Source organism: Alligator mississippiensis, chromosome 6 (assembly GCF_030867095.1).
Source record: "Alligator mississippiensis isolate rAllMis1 chromosome 6, rAllMis1, whole genome shotgun sequence".
NCBI classification, from domain to species: Eukaryota; Metazoa; Chordata; order Crocodylia; family Alligatoridae; genus Alligator; species Alligator mississippiensis.
Window position 1 is genome coordinate 54907041 of NC_081829.1, and position 23988 is coordinate 54931028.

Below are 23988 nucleotides of genomic sequence, written 5' to 3' on the forward strand. Positions count from 1 at the left end.
GAGAACACTCCCATGCTCTCCTGATTTCCACCCACTCTCAGGAATTACGCCAACAAGACTGGACCCTCCCAAGTAATGCTGCTCTTTCCATCTGGACAACAGCTGCCATTAGCGGACAGATGAGCAGCATTTACCACACCACATCCACACCTTCACTAGCAGAAAGGATCAGTCACTGAAAACTGCAGCTAAGGGCAGCATATGTCCGTGTTGCCTGAACTGAAGCCCACCACCCTTCCTAAACGCCTTCATCAAAAAAACAGGTTTTGCTAATACAAGAAATTCCTGCCTCCCCCAGCTCTACCCAGTGAGAAAAACAATGCATTCCCATGGAAATCAGAGGGTCTCTCACAGGAAACAAGAGAAACCCCAGAGCCCTCAGGAGCCGGGTTCATCCAGAGCGCAGGCAGGGGTAGATTAATGCACGGGCCAGTGGGACCCAGGCCTGCAGGCCCCTGCCAACCTGGGGGGCACCAGGGGGAGCACAGCCCAGACAGGCATCCAGCCGCAGGCATCCAGAGCTGACAGCACGTGCCTGCTTCCCTCCGGCTGGGTCAGGGCTAGAGCCAGGGCCAGGGCCAAGGCCAGCGGAGCTCCCTGAAGGCAGCAGCAGCAGCTTCCTGGGGCCCGATGCTGCGAGGAGGCCCAATGGGCAGCCCCACTTCTGCTCCCCCCTATCTGTAAGCGGCTGCTAGCATCAGTACGGCTGACAGGACAGGATGGGACAATCTGCCGCTGGGGTGGGCAGAGGGGTGGCACGGCGCCCTGCCCTCTCCCAGACTAGCCCCTGGGGGACTGCAGCCCCCACTGGCCAACACAGCCCCGGATGTGCAGATGGTCTTGCCCAGTGCCAGGGCCACCTTCACCAGGGCAGCACTCACACCCCCTAGCTCACCCCCACCCACGCAGGCAGCCGCTTGGGTGGGCCCAGCCGCAGCGCCCTGGGGGCACAGAGAGCACCTGCCTTCACCAGGTGGGAGGCTCCAAGACTCTGTTTGCCCAGGGCCCCAATTAATCTTAATCCTCTGGCCGCAGGAGAGGGGCTGCCTTCAACCCCGCCCTGATACCACGATCCCGCTCCCTGGCGCCGGCAGGCCCGCGGGTCCGTTCGCGCAGCCCTGGCCTGAACCGCCGCGCTTCGAGCGGGCCGGGCCGGGCCGCCACTCCGCGCTCTGCGGCTCCGACGCTGCCGCCGGGCACAGAGCACCTTTGTCCCCAGCTGGGCAGGGCGGGGCGGGACCGCCACAGGCTCCTTCCAAGGCATGGAGTAGCATCCTGCTCCCGCCCCAGGCCAAGCCTCTGCAGCATCCTCCGCTTTACCGGCCAGCCCCCGCCCCTGCTCCAGCCCGGCCGGGCGCGGGGATACACCTCGGCCTCACAACCCCCCCACGGTCCCGCCGCGCCCTTACCCATGGCCGCCGAGCAGCCGCCGCCCCGGCTGCTCCTCGCGGGTCCGGCGCTGCCCTCCTCCGCGGCGCGGTGCAGCTGCTCCCGCTCCCGCATCCACTGCGCCCCCGGCGGCAGGAGGACCTGCCTCGCCGCCCGTCCTGCTTAGCCCCAGGGCCAGCCGGAGCGGTCAAAGGGCTGCGGGAGCCGCGCGGCCGGGGAGAGGCCGTGCGTCGGGGCAGGTCCGTTCAGCCCGGCTCGGCTCGGCTCTCAGCAGCGCGAGAAGCAAGAGACGAGCTGGGCGGATGCGCCTGTAGCGCTGCGAGACGGCGCTCCCGGGCAGACGGCCCCTTCCTGCTGCTGGAGCCCAGTAACTCGCAGCCCCGGGAAGGGGCAGGCTCCCGTCTCATTAGGAAGGAGCCACTCCTTTTCTCCCGGAGCCTGCAGGGGCGCAGAAGGTATAAGATTGCTGCTAAGTACCAACAACTCTAAGCTGTTGGCCCTGGTCGTAGCTAAGTTAGCACTAGGCACTGTAGGTGGTAACTGGGTGTATGGGAAAGGAAGAGGGAAGTTACACCCCAACCAACCTGCTTCCTAGGATTCACAGAAGAGTGAAGGAAAAACAAGCGGCGGCTACTGTATTAGAGATCACCTCATCTCATTCTTCATTCCACCCCTGCCACGTGCAAAGCAGTGGCTGCTTAAGAGCAACTGATGGATAGGGAATGCCCTCCCAGACCTTATGGTAGACCTAAGTATAGAAAACTCATGTTTCATAATCCAATGAGAAATGATAGGATGAAGCATAAAGAAATATTGTTCACCAAGGTTTTTTGCAAACAAACACGACTGTGGACAGCCTTTTTGTGCACTGGCTTGCCTTTGTCTTAATTTAATAAACCACATGGTATCCCATTACTATTAGTTTGAACTATCATGGAAACCACATGTGACATATACCACCATTCCCATTGACTCATGCCCCCCACAGCAGCAGGAGCAAAACAGCGATAAGTGGGCAGCTCCAGCAGATGCCGATGGCGCTGTCAGTGGCAAGGAGAGGGAGGATGGCAAGCGCCAACCAGGAATCAGCGACCACCAGCAGGGTTGGCAGCGAGGTGGGGGTGGCAAGTAGCAACCACCCACAGGCTGGTGGCGCCTTTTCATAAGGGATGCACCACTTTACCTGTTGCTAATGCATTAGTTTGAACTATTATGGAACTAGATATTGTACAGTTGTTTACGAAAGCTAGGACAAAGGTAGTCTAGACTGAAATGGCCCCCACTGAACAGAATAGTCAGGATATTGCCATGCTATGGCTTTATATGCTAACCAATATAAAAATAAATAGTTGGATTTTACTATGAGTTCAACTGCACTGTAGGATTCAGCCACCCAGTCATGAAAAAAGGTCCAATTCCTTTGAAATTACAAAGCAGCATTTGGCCTCTGGCACTTGTAGGTAGCAAAGTTCTTCAAGGACAAAAGTACCACTGTTTCCACAAAAATTTGTTATCACATATTGCACCTGTGCATGGCATACTGCGAACACTGAAGCAGCCACAATCTTTTAATAAAGTCTCCAACTACCATCAGTGAGCACCCTGTCCCACTCATGTCAGGGGAAAAGAATTCTCTGGACAAACACTCCCAACACCTTCCCTCCAAAATCAGAAGGAAGACCCAACACAGGGATCAGCAACATTTTTGGCCTGAGTGCCAAAATCACCCCAACCTCCATCCATACCTCAGCTTGGTGTGCCAGAGATGGGGAAACTGCAAGGGGCCCAATCCTCCTGGCTGGCAGTGGCTACAGGTTTCCCTCAATTTATGCAGGTTTATATGCAAATTTGCTCTTACGCAATGAGCATATTTAGACCCATAATTAATTATATGCAATCAGCACAGATGCCCCCCCTGCAAGCAGGTGTGGGGGGAGGGGAAGAGCCACAGCCCCACTCACCCCAGCCCCAGCGGCCCCAGGAGCAGCTGGTGCCAGCTGCCTGCAGCCTCTGGGCTGCACTGTGTTCCACCTGTCCTCCCACGCCTGGGCTCACCTCAGCTCCTGGGTTGCGCCGTGCCATGGTGCAGAGGGCTGCTGTCAGCTAGTCCCGGGGCTGCTCCAGCACAGGCTGGGGCGAGCGTGGACAAGAGGAGCCCCGAGCAGCGTGGAGGTGCGGCACTCACCCCAGCCCCGGCTGCAGAGGCCCCGAGAGCAGCCCACACCAGCTGCCTGCACCAGAGCATGGCACAAGCCGGGAGCAGAGGTGAGTGGGGACAGGCAGAGCACAGTGCAGCCCAGTGGCTGCAGGCAGCTGGTGCCGTCCGCTCCCAGGGCAGCTGTAGCCAGGGATGGGGAGAGTGCCACTGTTCCTTCTGCTTTGCTGCCCTGTGCAGCCAGGCAGCAGCATCCCTTCCCCAGTACCTTTCCTAGTCCCAGCCTCACTCCCTCCTTCCCTCATCACCATGGGAAACTATCCCTATTTGTTACATTGTAAAGTGGGTTCTGCAAATTCAATTTATGCGCCATTCTCCAGGAACACATATACAACATAAATCAAGGGAAACCTGTACCAGAATGCCTCTGGGTGGATGGAAGGGAGGGGTGAGGGTTGCACTGCCCCACCCTCTTCCCTGCTATACGCTGAGCTGTGCATGTACTCACCGCTGCCACGGAGCTGATGCCTGGGCTTGGGAGACCAGCACAACTGTGTGCAGCCTCCCGGCTGCCTTGCACAGCTGGCCCAGGCCCTGGATAGCTGTAGCAGGTGGCTGGAAGGCTGCAAACAGCTATGCTGGGCTCTGCTAGGGAGGACCCAGGCTTGCACTGCCCCAGGTCCCTTCCCGGCTGTGCACCCAGAGATGCGCACACAGCTGCCACAGCCACGTAACTAGTGCTAACAGAAGCTGCCCAGAGTCTGGGTTGGCTGTGGCATGCCGAGGAAAATAGCCTTGCATGCCATGCTCTGGCACACATGCCCAACTGTTGTCTATCCCTGACTCGATACATCCTTTCCCTGCCAGGCTAGAAAGATGCTTGCAAAGCCTGCAATGGGATGTCAGTGCAAGGCAAGATCTTTATGAAAGTGAGGCTGTCAACTCAGAGTTTCAGATCAGAAAGTGCCTCATTTTTAAAGGTGCAGTGCTGAAAGCAAAAGTTTACAGCTGCCTTCCATAATTTATAGTGAATGAGATCATCCCATTCCAGTTTACACAGGCTTACCTGTGGATTACTTTACAGTACTTGACCAGACATCTGAGCACGCAGAAATATTTATCAGCATGTCTAGGACAAACAATATCAGAGAAGAATGAGAAATGCATCATCAGAATTTGGAACACCATACAATTAGCATTTTTTAAAAATAAAGTAGGAATAAGCAATTTGCCTCAGGGAGTCTAATTAGTCAAAGGAAGAATCTGGTACAGAAGACAGGTTTCTAGAATGCTGCCTTTTTCAAAATAGGGAATTAAAGGAGTCTGGTTATATACGGATTCTTTCTGGGAGGTCTTCTGGGCATTTTTTGTGTCAAATTCCTATGCTTAGATCCAACAGTACAGTAATAAAGGATGGGATAGACAAGTGATAATAGGAATCCCTCCCACCCCTTTTAACAGGGCTCTTGTGATTTGAGGATGTTGTTAATTAGACTTCAAATGTAAAGACAGCCATACAACTTCCCCTTGTCTGACTGTAGATCAAGATCACTAGGAAAGAAGTGAAAAAGCTGGAGGAGAGTAAAATAACAGTTTTTAAATGGACATTCCCTGAAGAGTTCTGCTGTACTTCACTACTGCAAGATCTCACTTAATTAAAGAACAGAACAAAACAAAACAAAAAAGAAATTTGAAACTATTCTGCAGTTCCAATTCATGCCCTAATTTAGCAGTCTGATATATGACTTCTTGCATTTCTGAAGCATTTCAATAACTATTAGGACACTAAATCAGTGCAGTATCAGGAATTTAATTTCTACTAAAAAAAGTGAGCTGAATTTAAAAACTGTAGGAGATGCACAATAGTCACTCCAAGCTGGGTTTTAAAGATACAGAGGTTAAAAACAGAAATGGTTAGTCTAGCAAAAATCTCTCTTGGAACATTAATTACATTGTCTATGAAACTCGTATCAGCCTTCCTTTCAGCATATTGCTTCTACTTCCATATCATCATGGAATTATAACTATAAAAGGGGACCTCAAATTCCAACCCCCATGACCTATACCATAACAGAATATAGTTTAACCTTAACTTTAGTTCCAACACCTGAAGAGGGAAGAGACATTTCAGAAGTTACAGGAACAGGTCTCGTGCATCCAATTTTCATGCCATTTCACAAATTTTTCAATTACGTATTGGTTATCTATTCAAGAAAACCTCAGTTGAGGAAAATCAGTATACAGAATCTGACCTATGGTATCTTAAACTTACTACAATATACAAATGACTAATGTCACAAAAATAGGAAAGATTACTAACGTCACAAAATAGGATAGAAAATACGCAAATATTCTAGTAAAGTTACTACATTAGATGGAAGCAGGGTTTCTTGGGGTTTTTGTGGGGGTTAACTGTTAACTTTCCCACCTTTATAATGCATCTGTTGTCCACTGATAGACTAGGGACACGCAACAGGAAGTTAAAATATCCTATCATTTGTTGCAGCTGAAAACAAAATGCCGACATTTTGATGTAAATATAGAGTTAGGACTACAACAAAATGGAAATTAATTTTTATTTCAGTACAAACATTACAAATATTAGCAAAGAGTTTTTAAAACTGAAAATTAACATATCCAACATATGAAAGCGTGCACACAACCATTAATAGAAATAGGGTGACTTGAGAACAAGATACGGTATACTAGTTATTTTCTGAAAATTCAAAAATTATTTTATTTTATTTTTTTTACAAACTTTGAAGTTAGAGGCTTAATTAGAAGACTGAGTATGAGACTATGAGGTAGTTTTAGTTCAGCTACCCTGGTTAAAGGGGTATATTGCATCACACCCAAGGCTTTCACTGAAGTAAAATACAGGTATGTATGTTTGTTAGATGTCAAGATGCTGTTCTGACCTCAATCCAAACTACAAAATAAGGGAACTAAAGATGAAAGCCATTCTCCATTACAAGCAGTGAGAATTTTACTGTGGATTTCAACAGAGCGAGGAGGTCACTGAAAATTTCACTCTACAAATTCACTTGATAAAACACTAATGTATAAAGGAGTTTAGATGTAGAACATCTCATTTCTAACAAGACATCCAAAATATTTCTAAAGGACAAAGAAGAATCACTAAGTTGAATCAAAGTGAGAAATGTGGAAAAAGTAAATTATATACATAAATATAAAAGATTAAATTCTACACTTCCTAGTATCTAGACAGACATAACAACAGCTACACCACTATAAGATGTTCCTGTATAAACTGCTGTATCTGTTCATCCCTATAGCAGCAGAAAAAGAGCTCAGTCACTTCATTTATAAAGTATCTATTTTGCCTGTTGAATTAAAATGGTCCTAAAGTTTTCTGTCACTCAAAGCAAAATCTGTAGTTTTTTTCACTGGGTACAAAAAAAAACCAAACAAAAAACAAAAAAAATCCGTAGATTTTTTAGTCACCCATGCAGATCTTTCCTTTCACATACACTAAGAACCATATACCGAAATAGAAGTGAAATTTAGGAATGACCATCTAGCACCTTAAAGCAGATTATACTGTACTACTGAGTACTTACAGGGACCTTGGTATTAACAAATCCTATTTTCTGAAACAAATCAGTGAGTGCAAGATAGTGCAATAATATAGGTAAACCTCTGGAGTTTGAGAATACAGACTAAGATCAACTTCATACAACCTACATGGTGCGCTCAGCATTCACACGCTATTCCAACGGTAATTTATATTCAGCAGTATGTGTACAAGAGGTTTTTCTCTAAAATTCTTCATCTGTACCATCACAGAAGGTTACACTGAAAAACACGTTCATGTGTCCCAGCTGGAAGATTGAAAATGTAAATAAATTAAGGAAAGTACATTTTATTTAGATAATACATTGCTATTTCCAAATCTGTTTAAAATGCACAAGGTTTTTTTAAATATACAGCAAAAGCTGTGTTAACCGGCACTTTATTAGCCAGAAAACTCTGTTAACCGGCATCCAAGGGATGAGACAAAAGCGAAACCGGAAGTACCACTTCCGGGGGACTCCACGGTTTGCCGCCGCAAGCCAAGTTTTTTCTTTGCCACTTCTTCGGCCCACGATGAAGCAGCCTGAGCAGGGCAAAGCAGCCTGCATGGGGCCCCCCTCACCGTCCCCCGGGCACAGATGCCAGGGAGTGCACCAAACGGTGCACATTTGATTAACCAGCATCCCCCATTCCCAGGGGATGCCACATGACAGAGCTTTTACTATATATTTAAAGTTGGTATTACAACTATCCTTTCAAATCTTGTCTTAGTTCTTCAGAGTTTTTGTCCAATATTTTTTTCTAATTACTCTGAGAAGAAAAGTGTAAGTCTGAGAACCACCAGCTATTGAATCTGAGATTGCCCTTTTATGCTAGCACGCCCTATTCATTATTATTATTATGAAGTCAACACAGTTCCGTTTCATAGAATCATAAAAATAGTAGGCCTGGAAGGGACTTCAGGAAGTCATTTGTCCTCTGCTCAAAGCAGGATCATTCCTCACTAAAACATCCCTGTCAAATATTTGTCTAACCTGCTTTTCAAGACTTCCAAAGATGACAATTCCACAACCTCTCTCATCTTATTCCAGTCCTTAAAAGCATGCCCTTGCCCTCCAAAGGTTGGAAGAAAATACAGTATTGATGCTAACTATATTAAGGTGGATAGGGAAAAAGAACTCGGCAGAGACCTATTTTAGATACAGCTGGAGAGTTAATTGTTAAACTATTAAGTAAAGCTGACCTGCAAATCATTTTTGTCATGCATAATAAACCAGAAGATAAAATAAACACATCAAGGTTCATTTATCAGCTGAACCCCAAAACAAACCCCTTTAACATGGTGGTGTTAATTCATCTGGCTCTGGGGAGCCAATCTCAGGGCGGAATTCAGAGTGCAGGGTTGCATCATCCAGCCCTTGGGGCTGGAATTCAATGACAGCAGCAACTGCCACTCCTTTTCCTTCCACATTTCCAGCCCTGAAGGCCAGATGACACAGCTCCACACTCCAAATCCTGGTCACCCCTGCTTTAGTTCATTTGGTTGTAATAGGATCAATAGGATGGCACAAGACACTGGAAGTCTGGCCTAAGAAGCCAGACACTTCCCTTTCCTTCCCCCAAGTTTTGCTGGAGTTCAGTGATAAAAGTGCAACTGACAATATTATGCACGCAGAGCATTTGAAAAGCCTCCTTTGACTGACACATCATGGTAGGACAAGGCATTCTTGATACCACTCACAGCCAAGGGGGAAGACCATTCAGAGGAATACACATTTCTATACTTTTTAAGATGAAGAATCAATACAAAGAAAGATGTTTCCTGTTGTGTATTATACATTATTTATTCAACTACTTCATGATTTGATATTACTGCAAAAGTTACTGAATGAGTGAGCCAGGTGTGAATGTGAAATTATAGGCATTCTAGTACCTCTTTTTCATGACATGCACACTCATTGAAACTACAGTGTTTCCAATCAGTTAACCAGTAAATGTTTGTAACAAGCTTTAACAAAAGAGAACATATTCGACAAGACTAAAAGGTATAGGTGTGTACACAGCTGTTTTAGGAAAAGGATATCAGTGCTTCAGAGTTTAAATGGCAGAGCAGCTTCTCTAAAGGAGGATAGCGGCACAGCGACGGAACACAACCCAGCATGATTAATTTGTGCTTGGCTCTTGTAACAGCAACATTAAGACGCCTCCAGTCCTTCAGAAGTGTACCAATCTGTTAAAAGCAATTTTTTTCATATCATTGCAGCATTTAAAAGAATGAAGTTTTGAATTACAACTCCCCCATCCTCAGATTTATAAATCTGAAGGACACTGTGCATTATATTTCTTAAAAGACGACAAAGTTTGCTCTAAAATATGTTTGGTATAAAATGCATTTACAAAAACCTTAGGGTCACATAAATGATGCCATTTAAAATTGTTACCCTTTTATAATTAATATTGGCTTGCATTTTTTCCAACTCTACCAGTGGAGTCACATGGAAGTGTAGATCTGAAGATACAAAAATGAAACTAACTAGTTAATTTCCATTGCTCAGTGAAAAACCAAGTCAATAAATAACAAAAGTAAAAATGAATTTTTGGATCAATTTTAAAATAAAGATGTTACCAGCAAAGTGTTTAGCAAATTTTTTTTCCCCCCCAAACACAATCAGATTAAAAACAGTGTTTCTAATATTACTGCTTAAATTAGATTAGCCACCCAGTCTTCCTCACACTGCAAGTACTATTGTTGTTTTAAATATGAAGAACACCCCTATTCCTTAGATATGTCCACATTGCAGCACTCCTCCACAGAAAGGTAAATTAGCCATTGCTGAGCACTGTGCTGCAGTGACTATACTGCACATACACATAAGGTAGCATACACATCTTTTTACATTACACTGAAGTATGTAATAGCTTCAGGGACTCTGATATCACACCCTAACGTTTATGAAAGGTCTTTAAATTCTTCAGTATTCGCTCAAACACCATCAACTCACATTATCATCAGTATTATTTCTGACAAAAGATACTATGATGATACTTTTGTCTCTCCCTTGGTATTTGTCCACAGTATTTACTTCTACTTTATTGACATAGGAGCCTGTCATCAAGTCAGTGATCTTCTTTAACTGATGTCTGTATGGTGATATGATACCGATATCTGAAGGTTTACAGCCAGCCTAATTAGAAAAAAGGAAAAGACCTCACAACACAAGCAATTTGCATTATTTTATTACCTAGACATTCTCTAGGACCTTCCAATTCTATCAAAGTTGACTATAAGTAAGCTGGGCAGAATTATATAAGATTTTTATCTATTTAAACTTTTAGGATTACATGAAATTAGGGGTGAGAGGCAGAAAGTTTAGTAGTGACAGTATACTGTCAAAAGCTTTATAAAAATCACGTCAATATATAAAAAGTAAATATCCATAAATCAATAAATCATACCCGCTTTAAATCATTCTGTTAATTCATAAGAAAAGAGCTGGGTAGCCAGGAAACAGAACTCATAGCTCTGGGAACAGGGGGAAGTGGTAACGGTGGCCACCCTCACCCCTCTGTACTTAGTGGCCAAGCCTAACTATAATACAAGATGGCATCCCTTGGAATGGGATTTGCATTATACCATCTTTTAAGAGTGAGGCCAAACTTTTGGTTTATATGGCAAATTTTACACACATGCTTCTGCATGAGATGCAATCTTACACCATTGTTGAAATGTAATGCCCACCCTCCAGATAGCATATTAAAAAATGAGACCTTAATAAATAAGGAGGCGAGGAAGACGACTAGTTTGGCTTCCATCACATTACTAACACCACCTTTTTCTACACATTCTGGTGCTGGAACCTGTATGAAGAATTAAATGATAATAAGTTTAAATAAATACAATGTGATTCCTTATATCACAATAACTCATACTACATTACCTTTCAATAAACTGCATAAACAGAATTTTTAGTTCTTTTATGATTAAAAGAAAAATTAAATCTTGAATAGCCAATGGAAAATAATCTTACAAGACTGATTTTTTCAGAAAAATAGATCGAACCTCCCCCTCCTCCACAACCGCCACCAAAAAACAAAATTTAAACTAATCTGATAAAAAGACAAAACCTACAGTTCTTAATAGAAATGCAGCAATTCTGAAGATACCACAACAAAATAAATAAAACAATGGGGTGGGGGACGGGGGACAGGGAAATGGCTGCAGCAGGGGCGGGAATTGGCAGTGAGAGGGTACATGGAGCGTAGTGACAGCCAGGGAGCAGTGCAGTGACAGCCGGGCAGGAGCACGGGGCCCAGAGCAAGGCAGCAGAGCATGGGGCCAGGGGCTCTATGGAGCCGAGCTGGCTTCCTCCTCTCCCGACTTGAGCAGCGCAACCTGGACCCTGCAGTCCTGCTGCTCTGCGCCGCTGGTGCTGGCCCCAGAGCACCCGCATGGGTCCTGTGTTCCTGCCCAGCTGTCGCTGCCCCCCCCCCCCCCCCAGCCATTTCACTACCCGCTCCCCGCTGTGCTTCATTTTAAGCTATTATACTACATCTCTATGCAAACACATGTAAATCAGGACAAGAATTATTTTTTAATGAAATTAATGAATGTTGTAGGACATGTTTGATTTTTAGAACATAATTTCATATTTTTCTGGTTAAGAGATGGCAAAACCCTTTGCTGAAAGGAGTAATTCCAGGGGGCAAGGGGAGGGACTTCTGGTGGCAAAGATCAGGGGACTTCCAGTCCCAAGATGGTGATCAGGGGGCGAGACATCTGTCAAAGGGCAGGGCTGCCCATGCAGCCCTCGATGACTTGCCAAAGCTCAGTAAGTGGCCCTCCATCCAAAATAATTGCCCATCCCTGCTGTAGCAGTATGGGGTATATGTGTGGGGGAGACTAAAAGCACCTTTTAGTTGCATCTAAAATCAGTTCTAGAACAAATATCTGATCTGCCCTTCCACTGCCATGGATACTGGCAACACATTTAATAAACTTAAATACTCAGGACAAGTAAAATACAGAGATAAAACTAGAATATGAGCCCATAATCTGCAATGATGTACTCTAACTACTCTTCTTGGTGTTGAAAGGAAGACAGCAACAGAAGTCAATAAGCATGTTTTAGATATGTTTTTCTTCACAAAACTCCTGATTCTTCTACCTTTCTGCCCACAACAGTCAGCTTCCTCCCAGACTCCATGTGTTGCCTACTAAGTGCCCAATTCACCCTCCTTCCTTCCCCAGAGATTATTCCATTCCTTGTTTCCCATATACACTAGGACTGAGCAAAGCTTCAGTAGCCGATTCAATTCAGAGATTCAACCTGATTCAGTAGCCAAATCTCTGAATCCGAATTGAATCAGGAGACCCATTAATCTCTCCAGGAGGAATGACTGGAAGCTTCCTGCCTCACCCTGGTAGGGGGGCAGCCGGGGGAGCAGCCCAATGAGTCACGGCTTGAGCCGGCAGCCTCTGAAAAAGCCATGGGTGGGGGGGAATGATTGGGGGCTGGGGGAACAAACAGGGGCTTTCCCCCTGCTCCCGGTTTGATCTCCCCAGCTCCCCAATCATTTCCCCCAGCTCCCGCAGCTTTTGCCAGAGCTGCCAGCACTGCCTACCTCGCCCTGGCAGGCGGTCAGCCAGGGGAGCAGCCGGAAAAGCTGCCGCTTCTCTTGAGGCTGCCAGCTCAAGCCAGGTCTTGTCCAGCTGCCCCGCCCCAGGGGCTCCTGCCGGCACTGCCTGCCTGTATAGTCTATGGCCAAATAAGATCCTGCACCGAATAGCTTCAGATTCAGCCAAATCAAATCACTGTCCAAATCAACAAATCCGAAGCAAATACTTTCCGCTTCGCACAGGCCTAATAAACACCACATATTCCAGGCCCTGGAATCCAGGAAAAATCTTTATTTTATGCTCATTTGTTCTCAACACTTGTCAGAGTTATGAAACTGCAGCAGGTTGCATTACATTGAGAGTACCATCCAGAGTTCAGTAAGAATGAATTCCACAGCAAAGGAGTTGCAATCTTCCTGCTAGTGGAACACTTCTCATCCTACCCTAACAAATCCTGTATGCTACTGGAAAACCTTCAGAAGTAGTTTAAGTGGCTGAAATGAAGTTTGGTTACATATATATAGCTTCTCATGTTACATGCTTGTAGCTGGGTAGACAAGGTTCTTTGGGTAAATCTGATATCTTTTATTGGACCAACTCAAATATATCAAATAAAAGAGATCAGATTTACCCAAAGAACCTTATCTTCCTATGTCCTTAGACCAACACGGCTACAACCTACACCCTGTAGCTGGGTAGAGTACTTAACTCAGTGTTACTTAAGTTAACAAAAATATACGCATCTAGGGCTTTTCAGCATGTCAAAGACGCAAACATTTCAAGACAGCCATTCCACAGACTTCTAACTTGGCTTTCAGATTGCTTAACCTGAGATGCAATGTTTGGAGAAGTCATTCTAGTTGACGAGCTTTATTAGCAAGTTTGTACAAACCAGAAAAGGATTTTATTTTTTTAAACTAAAACTGTATTTTGTTGCCTACCCCACAAAACCCAAGCGTTTTAACTTTAAATTGTTTAAACAATATCACCTGCAAATATCAAAATGAAAGTAGTATTTTGAAGGAAGTATGGCATGAGAGAAAGGAAAGAATGCAACGAAAAGTTTACCTTCTCTGTGTTAAGAAAACAGACAGAATTGTTTGGCTCAAGAACTTCTTTCAACCATGTTTCTGAAGAGCCTGTGAATAATTCCAGCTTCAGATTCAATTTTTTTAAGTCTGGCAAGTTAACAGTGGCCTTTGACACTTTCTCTGAGCCACATTCCAGTTTGCCTTCATACACCAACTTGTTACTCAGTGACATAATTTTACTATGGAATTTAAAAACAAGTGTCAAATATTTTAATATAAATTTTAAACTACAAGCTCACAGTAGCAACAGAGAATTTTAAATACCTATTCATTCTGTACTGCACAGTTAGTTGGACAACAGCATTCTTGTTCTGTTCCAGTCTCTTGAATAAGCTCTCACTCATGCCAAGATCTCTGTTACAAAAGTCAGACATGCAGTCTTACAAAGTGCTTGCTTACATTTTGCCCAGAGCAAGCATTTTTTTTTTTTTTTATATTTATTTGATAGCTGTGCATCTTACCTTGCTTCTGCATTCTGTACAAGTGGAGGTAGCTGTTGATGGTCCCCCACCAACACAAACTTCTGAGAACAGAAAAGTGGGCCTAGGCAAACTGGCTGGCTTATTTGGGATGCCTCATCCACTATGCAAAAGTCAAACCGTTTCCGAGCAAAAATTGGATGGTTTACTCCCATGCATGTTGTTGCAATTACTGGCTACAAAACAAAAAACCAGATCTTTACAGAAGACACATTTTCTGCCCTTTCCTCATTATACATTTCCAATAAAATAACAATTGCAAATACATATGAAGAATAGCCATCAACTAAACGTACAATACCAGAAAACCCCCAATAAATCCCTAGAATATGATTACTTGAAAAAAGAATGAAAGAAAAAACTGACTCTAAGTTTTTACTTATTTTTTTAAGCCAGTACAAAAGCCACTCCAGAGTTTAGGTAATATTACCTCATTTATAATTCATTTCTGCCAGGTATTTAGGAAACCTTGAAGTTTTATTAATATACTTAAGAAATATGTTATATTCCCCTAGAGAATGCTGTTTCCCTTATTATCCCAGGTAATAGACGAAATGTAAAAGTGACAACAAGAAATAATCCTTTTCCCCACCTACGTATTCCAGTTGCAACCTGAAGTGAAATAAATCGAAATGTTAAGTTACTTCTGGTATGCATTCAGATTATTTTCCTGCACAGCCTGCCAATGAGAAAAATCAGTGTGGCTTTTAGGATGTATACACTACCCCATAACCTCTTATGAGCAAAACGTTCTTTGTGGGAAGGGCATATACAGCTTTCCCTTGATTTATGCAGTACGTGAGTTCCCAGAAAATGGCACATAAGTTAAATCTGCATAAAGTGAACTCACTTTATAATGTAGCAAATAGGGATAGGTTCCCATGGTAGGGAGGGAGGGAGGCTGGAATTAGGGAAGGGGCGTGGGAGGGGTGCAGCGCAGCCCGTCACTGGCTGCAGCAGGCAGCAAAGCGGCAGGAACTGTGAGGGGGTGCGAGTGCAGGGCAGGGGTTTCTGAATCTTGTTGCTACATGTCCCCCAGGAGGGCTGCAGGCCTGGTGGGCTGTGCTGGGCTCTTCTGGGGGTGGGGGGATCTGTGCACAGGACAATAGTAGGCTGGGGCTGGCAGTGGCACCAGGCTCTCCCAAGCGCTTGGCAAGCAGATTAGGGGGGGCCTACGACAAATTTTGGGGTGGTAGCAGCCCCCTTCCCAGTGCCACCAACACCACCCACCTGGAGCACCAGGAAAAGCCAGGTACTGCCGCCAGCCCCAGCCTTGCTTGCAGGAATGCAGCAGCAGTGCTGGGAAGGGGGCTGCTGCCACCCCAGAATTTGCCATAGCCCCCCCAACCTGCCTGCCAACCACCAGGGAGAGTCCGGTGGCACTGCCAGCCCCAGCCTGCAACAGCAGCCTGCTGTTGTTCTGCACATAGATCCAGGGGCCTGTATCTCCCGGGAAGAGCCCAGCACAGCCCCGCTGCCCTCCAGGGGGCTTGTAACAGCAAGAGCTGCACCCCTGTCCCACACCCACTCACAAGTCCTGCCGCCTTGCTGCCTGCTCCAGCCCAGGGCCTACACTTTTCTCCACTCACCCCAGTCCTTGCTGCAGCAGCCACAAAAGCAGCCAATGCCAGCTGCCTATAGCTGCTGGGCTGCACTGTGCACCCATCCTCCCAGGGCTTCCGCTTCTCCCCGCTCACCCCAGCCCATGCTGCAGCAGACCCGTGAGCAGCCAACACCACCTACATGCACCATGGCACAGTGCAGCCCCAATCACGTGAGAGTGAATTTACCTCGCATATAAGGAATTTTGGGTAGAAAAAGGGTGATCACATAAGAGCAAATTCACATATATGGAACCCGCATAAATAGAGGATACCTTGTATAGATAAATAAAATATAGGAAAAGCAGGGTCTTAAGGAGATGCAATAAAAACAGATCAACTTAAAAACAGACTATAACTAGGGACCTACTGAATTTGAGGTGGCTGCCCACCTATTTCACAAGCAGAACACAGGGCCCAGCAGCCATTTCATGGGCAGAGCATGGACTGGCTGAAGGGCCCTGGTGGCCCCACCCCTCACCACTGATTGGCTGCAAGGGCCTCCCGTCATGCACCCCACCCCTCACCGTCAATTGGTGGAGGGGCAGGCCACATGACAAGCAGCCCTCGCAGCCAGTAAGTGGTGACGGGCAGGAGCAAAAGCAGCAGCAATCTTGCCAGCAGCCCTTTGAGCGGGCAGCCTCCCCAACAGTGGGATGCACTGTCAGGCTGCAGCACCCTCAAGACTGCTGGCTCCTTCTGGGAAGCCATTTTATTTTGGGCAAGTTCTAGGGCTGTACGAAATTTCAACAGCTGTTTCGTTTTGACACTGTTGACTCATTTCAAGGTCAAAACAGCACAACCAAAACAAAACAAAGGCCATCGAAATAGCCTCGAAACAAAAAGAAGCTAGTTGAAATGTTTCAACCATAGTGCTGGGGACAGGAAGTCAGTCCAGCTGGGCTGACTTGCCATCCCCAGTGCAAGATCCAGCAGAAGGTGCCTGATCCAGCGTGGAGGGCGCTAGATCGCACTGGGGGCAGGGACGCAACCTAGGCCAACTCTCCATCCCCAACAACATGTTGAAACAACATAAAGCCTGTTTTGATGCTTCGACAGAATGGAATAGAACAGCTTTTTCGAATCAAAAAGAGATTCGAAACGGAACACTGTTCCATCGAACCTTTGAAACTCAAGGTGAAATGGAACAGTGCCATTTCGCACAGCCCTAGTAAGTTCTCCCCCACTCCCACCGCAGATTTCATGGGCATTGCCCAATGTCAGTAGGTCCCTAACAAGAACACCATCTCATTTCTTACATCAAAAATCCCACTCAGGTATTACTGGTAATTTGATTTGGAATTGACAGTCATCTCACTTAAATTGATCTCAAAACTTTCACTTCTGATGCACTGTGCCAACCCAATCCTTGAGGGGCACTTTTAGCTCAACTGAGCATCTTGGTAAAAGACAATTTATACTACCTTTAGTATACTGGAGGACTGAAAATTATTTTCCTTACCTGACTGTTATATAGCTCTTCCAAGTGCATTACAGATTTAATTGATTTGGATCTACAAATTTCTTCCTCTGTAAACTTCTGTATATCTGGATGAACCTTCTGAACTCGCCCCAAGCGCAAGAATCCTACTTTGAACCTGGCCAGCTTCAGCAAGATGTTGTCTACAGCAGTATGTGTAAAGCTAGTCAGCAGAACATTGAAGCCACAGGCATAAAGAATTCGTACCTAATAAAAGTGAGTGGCAAGGACAGAAAAAGAAAGTCAAGTTGAACAGCAACCAATAATACTGTCTCTTAAAATGATAATCTATCTATATTTTTTCTAAATTTGTACAGATCTACGATGGAAGATAATAAATTTTAGCTGATTTTTAAAATGAAATCTTCATAGTTTCTCAAGCAGGAAGCAACTGTGACCACCTGAAACCTGAGATCCTGCACCCAGTGAGTGGACGTGGAAGACGACACGAGAACTGCATTAGAGAGATGAACTGGCGGCTTCGGCAATGGTGTCTCGAGGCAGGTTTCGGCTTCCTTGACAATGACCCGCACATCACAACGAGAGACATGCTCAGTTGGGATGGGCTTCCCCTGCCCCCCAAAGGTAAGCGTGTGTTCTCTTCTAGGTTGGCGGATCTCCTCCAGAGGGCTTTAAACTAGGCTCGTCAGGAGGGAGGGGATGATGAGGGCAGGGGAAGCCGTGAACCACCAAACCATGTGGCGCCCACAAGGACAGCCCAGCCTGAAGAAGGAGAACATCGGGAACCTGCAATCCATGGGGTGGCCAGCAGTACACCACAGGTAAGCAATAAGGGGCCCTTTGGGCATCAGAGCCGGGGGGGGGGGAACAAAGGTGCCAGTCACAGGGCTCAAGTGCCTATACACTAACGCTAGGAGCATGGGGAGCAAGCAGGATGAACTAGCACTCCTGCTTGCAGAAAACACCTACGACTTAGTAGGGTTAACAGAAACCTGGTGGGATCCTTCCCACAACTGGGCGGTACACACTGAGGGTTATAAGCTGTACAGAAAGGATAGAGTGGGAAAGAGAGGGGGAGGGGTGGCACTCTGTCAATGAGCGATATATATCGACCCTTATCAAAACGGAATCAGGGGAGGAGAAAGTAGGACTGTGGGTTGTTACATGGAGGTCAAGGAGAAAGGGATTTGGTGGTAGGGGTCTGCTACAGACCCCCACACCAAGGGGAAGAACTAGATTTGGGGCTCCTGAGGCAGCTCTCAGAGACCATAAAATCTAGGGAGGCGGTAGTCATGGGGGACCTAAACTACCCAGACATTTGCTGGGAGATGCAAACAGCAAAGTCCCACCATTCACGCAGGTTCCTATCCTGTGTGCAGGACCTCCATCTGACGCAGGAGGTACATGGTCCCACTAGGGGGAATGCTTTACTGGACCTGGTATTGGCAACAGGGGATGACATGGTAGGAGACCTATCAGTGGTCACCTGGGGGACAGAGATCACCAAATAATAGAATTCACCATGAGATGTCGAGTGGGTAAGGTAACTAGTAGGGTGAAAGTGCTAGACTTTAGGAAAGCCGATTTCAGTGAACTCAGGCGTTTAGTCAAGGACGCACTGCAGAGTAAGTGTTTTAAAGAGTTGGGAGCCCAGGAAGGGTGGCTGTGACTTAAGGAAATGATCCTTCGGGCACAGAGGGAGACGATCCCGATGCGGGGAAAAAGGGGGAAAGGGGCCAAGAGGCTTACCTGGCTGACCAGAGAAATCCAGAGCAGTCTACGGGCTAAAAGGGGGGCATATAAAAAGCGGAAACGGGGAGAGATTACTAAAGAGGAGTAATCGCGCTTGTAGGGAAGCAGTTAGACAGGCCAAAGCTACCATGCAGCTGAGGATGGCATCCCAAGTTAAGGATAACAAAAAAACTGTTCTTTAGATACAAAGGGAGTAAAAGGAAGGCCCAGGGTGGAATAGGACCTCTATTAAATGGGCAAAAGCAATTGGTGACGGACAGGGGGGACAAGGCTGAACTCCTCAACAAGTTCTTTGCCTCAGTGTTCCTAAGTGAGGGGCAAGACAAGTCTCTCACTGGGGTTGTAGAGAGGCAGCAGCAGGATGCCAGACTACCAAGCATAGACCCCGAGATGGTGCAGAGGTACTTGGAGGAACTTGATGCCTTTAAGTCAGCAGGCCCGGATGAGCTCCATCCAAGGGTACTAAAGGCACTGGCTGACATCATAGCACAGACACTGGCAGGAATATTTGAACACTCGTGGCGCACGGGCCAGGTCCCGGAGGACTGGAAAAGGGCCAATGTGGTCCCCATTTTCAACAAGGAGAGGAAGGAGGACCCAGGCAACTATAGGCCAGTCAGTCTCACCTCCATCCTAGGCAAAGACTTTGAAAAAATTATCAAGGCCCATATCTGCAAGAGCCCAGCAGGAAAAATTGTGCTGAGGGGAAACCAGCACGGGTTCGTAGCAGGTAGATCATGCCCGACTAATCTAGTCTCTTTTTATGACCAGGTTACAAAACATCTGGACGCAGGAGTAGGGGTTGACGTCGTTTACTAAGACTTCAGGAAGGCCTTCAATACGGTATCCCACACCATACTGGTGAACAAGTTAAGAGGCTGTGACTTGGACGACTACACAGTCGGTGGGTGGCGAATTGGCTGGAGGGTCGCACCCAGAGAGTCGTAGTGGATGGGTCGGTTTCGACCTGGAAGGGTGTGGGCAGTGGGGTCCCGCAGGGCTAGGTCCTTGGACCAATACTCTTCAACGTCTTCATCAGCAACTTGGACGAGGGAGTGAAGTGTACTCTGTCCAAGTTTGCGGATGACACACAACTGTGGGGAGAAGTGGACACACCGGAGGGCAGGGAACAGCTACAAGCAGACCTGGACAGGTTGGACAAGTGGCCAGAAAACAACAGAATGCAATTCAACAAGGAGAAATGCAAAGTGCTGCACCTAGGGAGGATAAATGTCCAGCACCTACTGCCTAGAAAATGACCTGCTGGGTGGCACGGAAGTGGAAAGGGATCTTGGAGTCCTAGTGGACTCCAAGATGAACCTGAGTCGGCAGTGTGACGAAGCCATCAGAAAAGCCAATGGCACTTTATCGTGCATCAGCAGATGCATGATGAATAGATCCAAAGAGGTGATACTTCCCCTCTATCGCGCACTGGTCAGATCGCAGTTGGAGTACTGCGTGCAATTCTGGGCACCGCACTTCAACAGAGATGTGGATAACCTGGAGAGGGTCCAGAGAAGGGCCACTCGTATGGTTAAGGGCCTGCAGGCCAAGCCCTATGAGGAGAGACTAGAGAACCTGGACCTTTTTAGCCTCCACAAGAGAAGGTTGAGAGGCGACCTTGTGGCTGCCTATAAGTTCATCACGGGGGCACAGAAGGGAATTGGTGAGGTTTTATTCACCAAGGCCCCCCCGGGGGTTACAAGAAACAATGGCCACAAGCTAGCAGAGAGCAGATTCAGACTAGACATTAGGAAGAACTTCTTCACAGTTAGAGTGGCCAAGGTCTGGAATGGGCTCCCAAGGGAGGTGGTGCTCTCCCCTACCCTGGGGCTCTTCAAGAGGAGGTTAGATAGGCATCTAACTGGGGTCATCTGAACCCAGCACTCTTTCCTGCCTATGCAGGGGGTCAGACTCGATGATCTATTGAGGTCCCTTCCGACCCTAACATCTATGAATCTATAAGATATCATCTCTACTATGAGTCCTGATTGCCTTTTACAGATCTAAACAGCATGTGAATCATGTGAGAAGAAAGAATGATTAAGTAAGGATCTGTCTACACTGAGATTTTTACCCACTGTAGCAAATCCTCTGTCTGGACATAGTTCACACCAGTGCAACACAATTTACAAGAAGTAATCAGCATAAGCATACCACATAACATGAGGAGTTTGTACTCTACAACTGCTTAATATCTTAATGTATGCAAAACCATCAGATTTTCATACTGAACCCACTGTTTATTATGCGTCTCTCCCCAAACCTCATATCCGATTAAAAATTGCAAAGTTTTGATATAGCCTGGGGTAGAGGTGCACCAATATATTAGTTGCTTATCGAATCAGCACTGATTAAAGGGACATTATTCAGCTACCAGCTTTTTAAAGGCCATTGTAGCCAATAATGCTTACTAATAATTATGCCTCCTGGCCAGGCCCCTGGACACCTGGGTCCCTCTCCCCCACGGGGCTGGACCTCCTTAATGCCTGGGTTCCCTCAGGAAACAGCAGGTTTCCCCTTGCAGGCAGGCAGCATTCTAGGCTGCAAGGGGTCCTCCTTGGGGCTGCCAGGAGCAGGAAGCAAGGGGTTCATGTGAATGTGTGTGGCCACACACATGTACATGGCAGGAATACAGCCAGACAGAGTGGAGAGCAGGTCCCCGCAGGTAAGCCTATGGAGGGGAAGGGGTGGCAGGGGCAGATCAATGCCCATAGTGAGGGAGGGAGGGAGGGAGGCAACGGCAGGGGCTAGGGACACTGCCCAGCCAGAGTGATGCATCAGGGCTAGAGCAGGACAGAGCCACAGGCATCTCAGCCGGGGGGGGGGAACGACACGACACAACACGGACGGGCAATTCCCTGCTGCTGCATGCACCTCACAGGGGAGGCATGCATCTCCCCATATTTGTGCATGGAGCAGATGTGGGCTGTTCACTATGCGCTCGGGGCCCTTCGCTCTGCTGCCTTTCCCTCAGGAGCCCTGCGCCAGCACACCGCCTGCCCACCTGGCAGCGGGGGAGTGGTGAGTTGTGCCTCCCACTGCCAGGCAGGCAAGAGACGTATGGCTGGCATGGGGCTCCCAGGGCAAAGGCAGCAGGGTAGAGACCCAAGCCCACAGCAAGCAGCCTGCATCTGCCCTCGCCCTGCTCAGCTCTGCTTCAGCTGTGGCAGGGAGGGGAGCAGGAAGGAGAGGCGGGCATGCGTCACCCAACCCTCAGCCCAGTTGGGTCCTGCCTTTCCCAGGTCAGGTACATTCCGACTCCCCCACAGGGCACAAAGGCTTGTCCTGCCCCTGACAGCAGCAGCACCAGAAAAGGAAGGGGCCCTTCCCCCACATGAGTCCAGCTCCTGAGGCCTGGCTGCGGGGGAGGAGAGGCCTGGTTTCTCCCTGTCTGGAGTAGTCCCATGGCCCTGCCCTGGACAGAGAGACCAGAGACCTGACCCAGAGACCACGCAGCCCTGGGCAGCCAGGAAGGCTCACACCTTTCCCCTCAGCCCTACTGGGCAGGGTTAGGCAACTGTCCCTTGGCATTTTTACATGTGCTCCATGGGATTGGGGGGTGGCACTTTAAAATTTGAGCAGCTCTGAGAACCGCTGGATTAAAGTGTCACATCTCATGCATCAGTGTCCCTGTGCTTAAAAATGGTGGTGGCGGTGCTTGAACGTGCTCATTCAAAGAGCTTTAATTCAAGCACCACCACTGCCATTTTTAAGCACCAGGACGCTGATACATTTATGATACAGGAGGCTCCTGGAGTGTGCCAAGAAAAAAAAAGTTTACATCAGTAGTTTAAAAGGCCTTGCATTATTAAATATTGGTTACTGGATCAGCATCAGCTGATACAGTTGGTTAATAATCGGCTATCAGTATCGGCCAAGAAAACCTTTATCAGTGCACCCCTTGTCTGGGGCCGCAGGATTCTAACAGCATCAAAGCATTCAAGAAGGCAATTAATTTTGCCACTCATTCCCCCCATCAACACAAACAAAGGGGGAAAAAAGCCCTCCAGACCACTAAATTCATTTTATGGTTCTAGCAATGCCATTTTGTTTCAAAAGAGACTCCATATTTGTTTCATTTAAATGGTGCAGACAATAGTTCTGTACAGGTCACAAAAAGAAAATGGCACTTTAGATGAACCCGCTCATGATTATCCCACCCCATGTGTTAGAAATAAACTCTTAATTTTAAGCCATATTATGATCTTACTAGAGCACATATTGTGGTAGTTTTTCCTGTTCCAGGCATGCCCACAATGAGAGTGTAATCTTTTGAAAGTAAGACTTGTTTCATCGCCTGTTTCTGAGGTTTATTCAGACCTTAATCAGAAAAGGAAAAAAGTAAAACATTTGCAATTAATTTTACCTAAGCTGTTGAAGTTTCTCTCCCTAGCTACCAAATGCTTAAACATAGAGACTATGTAAAGTAATTCTGCAAGATCTTTTTATAAAACTACTTCAAACACTATAGCACATCTGAAGGTTCTTTAAAACTAAGTAGGCAACAAGTATTGCTCTCTATCCTGGCTTCAGGGAAACACATTTTTTATCACATTAGTGTTTTAGAGGGTCTTTCTGTGGTTTTTAATTATTATTTCTTACCAGTACTCTTCTTCAAGAGATGCCAAATATGTTTCCATTTTGTCACATCTGTTCAGCATGTATGCATGGCTGCCAAGGGAGATGGTATACCAACATGCTCTGGTCTGTATTACTTATGGGTAGTACAGACTGAACTTTCCTAGTGCCTGAAGATGAAGAATAGACTCAAGCTACTAAGCTTGGACTATCCCCCACAAAATCTATAAATATAGATTGCCAGGATGAAACATTTAAACAAATGGGTAGTTTGCAAATGCACTTTCTATTGGAAGGCAACATCTTCAATATTTGCCACCATTCTGTGACCCTAATCATTCTTGACCC

General features: G+C 46.6%; 2 protein-coding genes across 9 annotated transcripts in view; both read right to left on the minus strand.

The window, feature by feature from the left end:
- Positions 1–4663, minus strand: part of RUFY2 (RUN and FYVE domain containing 2) — a 75101-nt gene extending 70438 nt beyond the window's left edge. For 4 of the 8 annotated variants that reach the window (XM_014609354.3, XM_019484392.2, XM_014609353.3 and 1 more), the window contains exon 1: positions 1410–1755. In XM_014609354.3, the coding sequence (XP_014464840.2) occupies positions 1410–1503 (94 nt within the window). In that variant the 5' untranslated portion in view covers positions 1504–1755. Of the gene's footprint in view, positions 1–1409; positions 1756–4610 lie in introns of those variants that run through there. The other 4 variants (XR_002089391.2, XR_009463045.1, XM_019484394.2 and 1 more) reach the window with 3 other exon arrangements.
- Positions 4664–6103: 1440 nt separating this feature from the next.
- DNA2 (DNA replication helicase/nuclease 2) overlaps positions 6104–23988 on the minus strand; it is a 38393-nt gene continuing 20508 nt past the window's right edge. The window contains exons 13-21 of the mRNA XM_059729884.1: positions 23273–23382; positions 17329–17553; positions 14248–14441; positions 14051–14140; positions 13764–13965; positions 10847–10936; positions 10081–10263; positions 9160–9308; positions 6104–7400 (exon numbers count right to left, since the gene is read on the minus strand). Coding sequence (XP_059585867.1) covers positions 7346–7400; positions 9160–9308; positions 10081–10263; positions 10847–10936; positions 13764–13965; positions 14051–14140; positions 14248–14441; positions 17329–17553; positions 23273–23382 — 1298 coding nt within the window. The 3' untranslated portion in view covers positions 6104–7345. The remainder of the gene's footprint in view (positions 7401–9159; positions 9309–10080; positions 10264–10846; positions 10937–13763; positions 13966–14050; positions 14141–14247; positions 14442–17328; positions 17554–23272; positions 23383–23988) is intronic.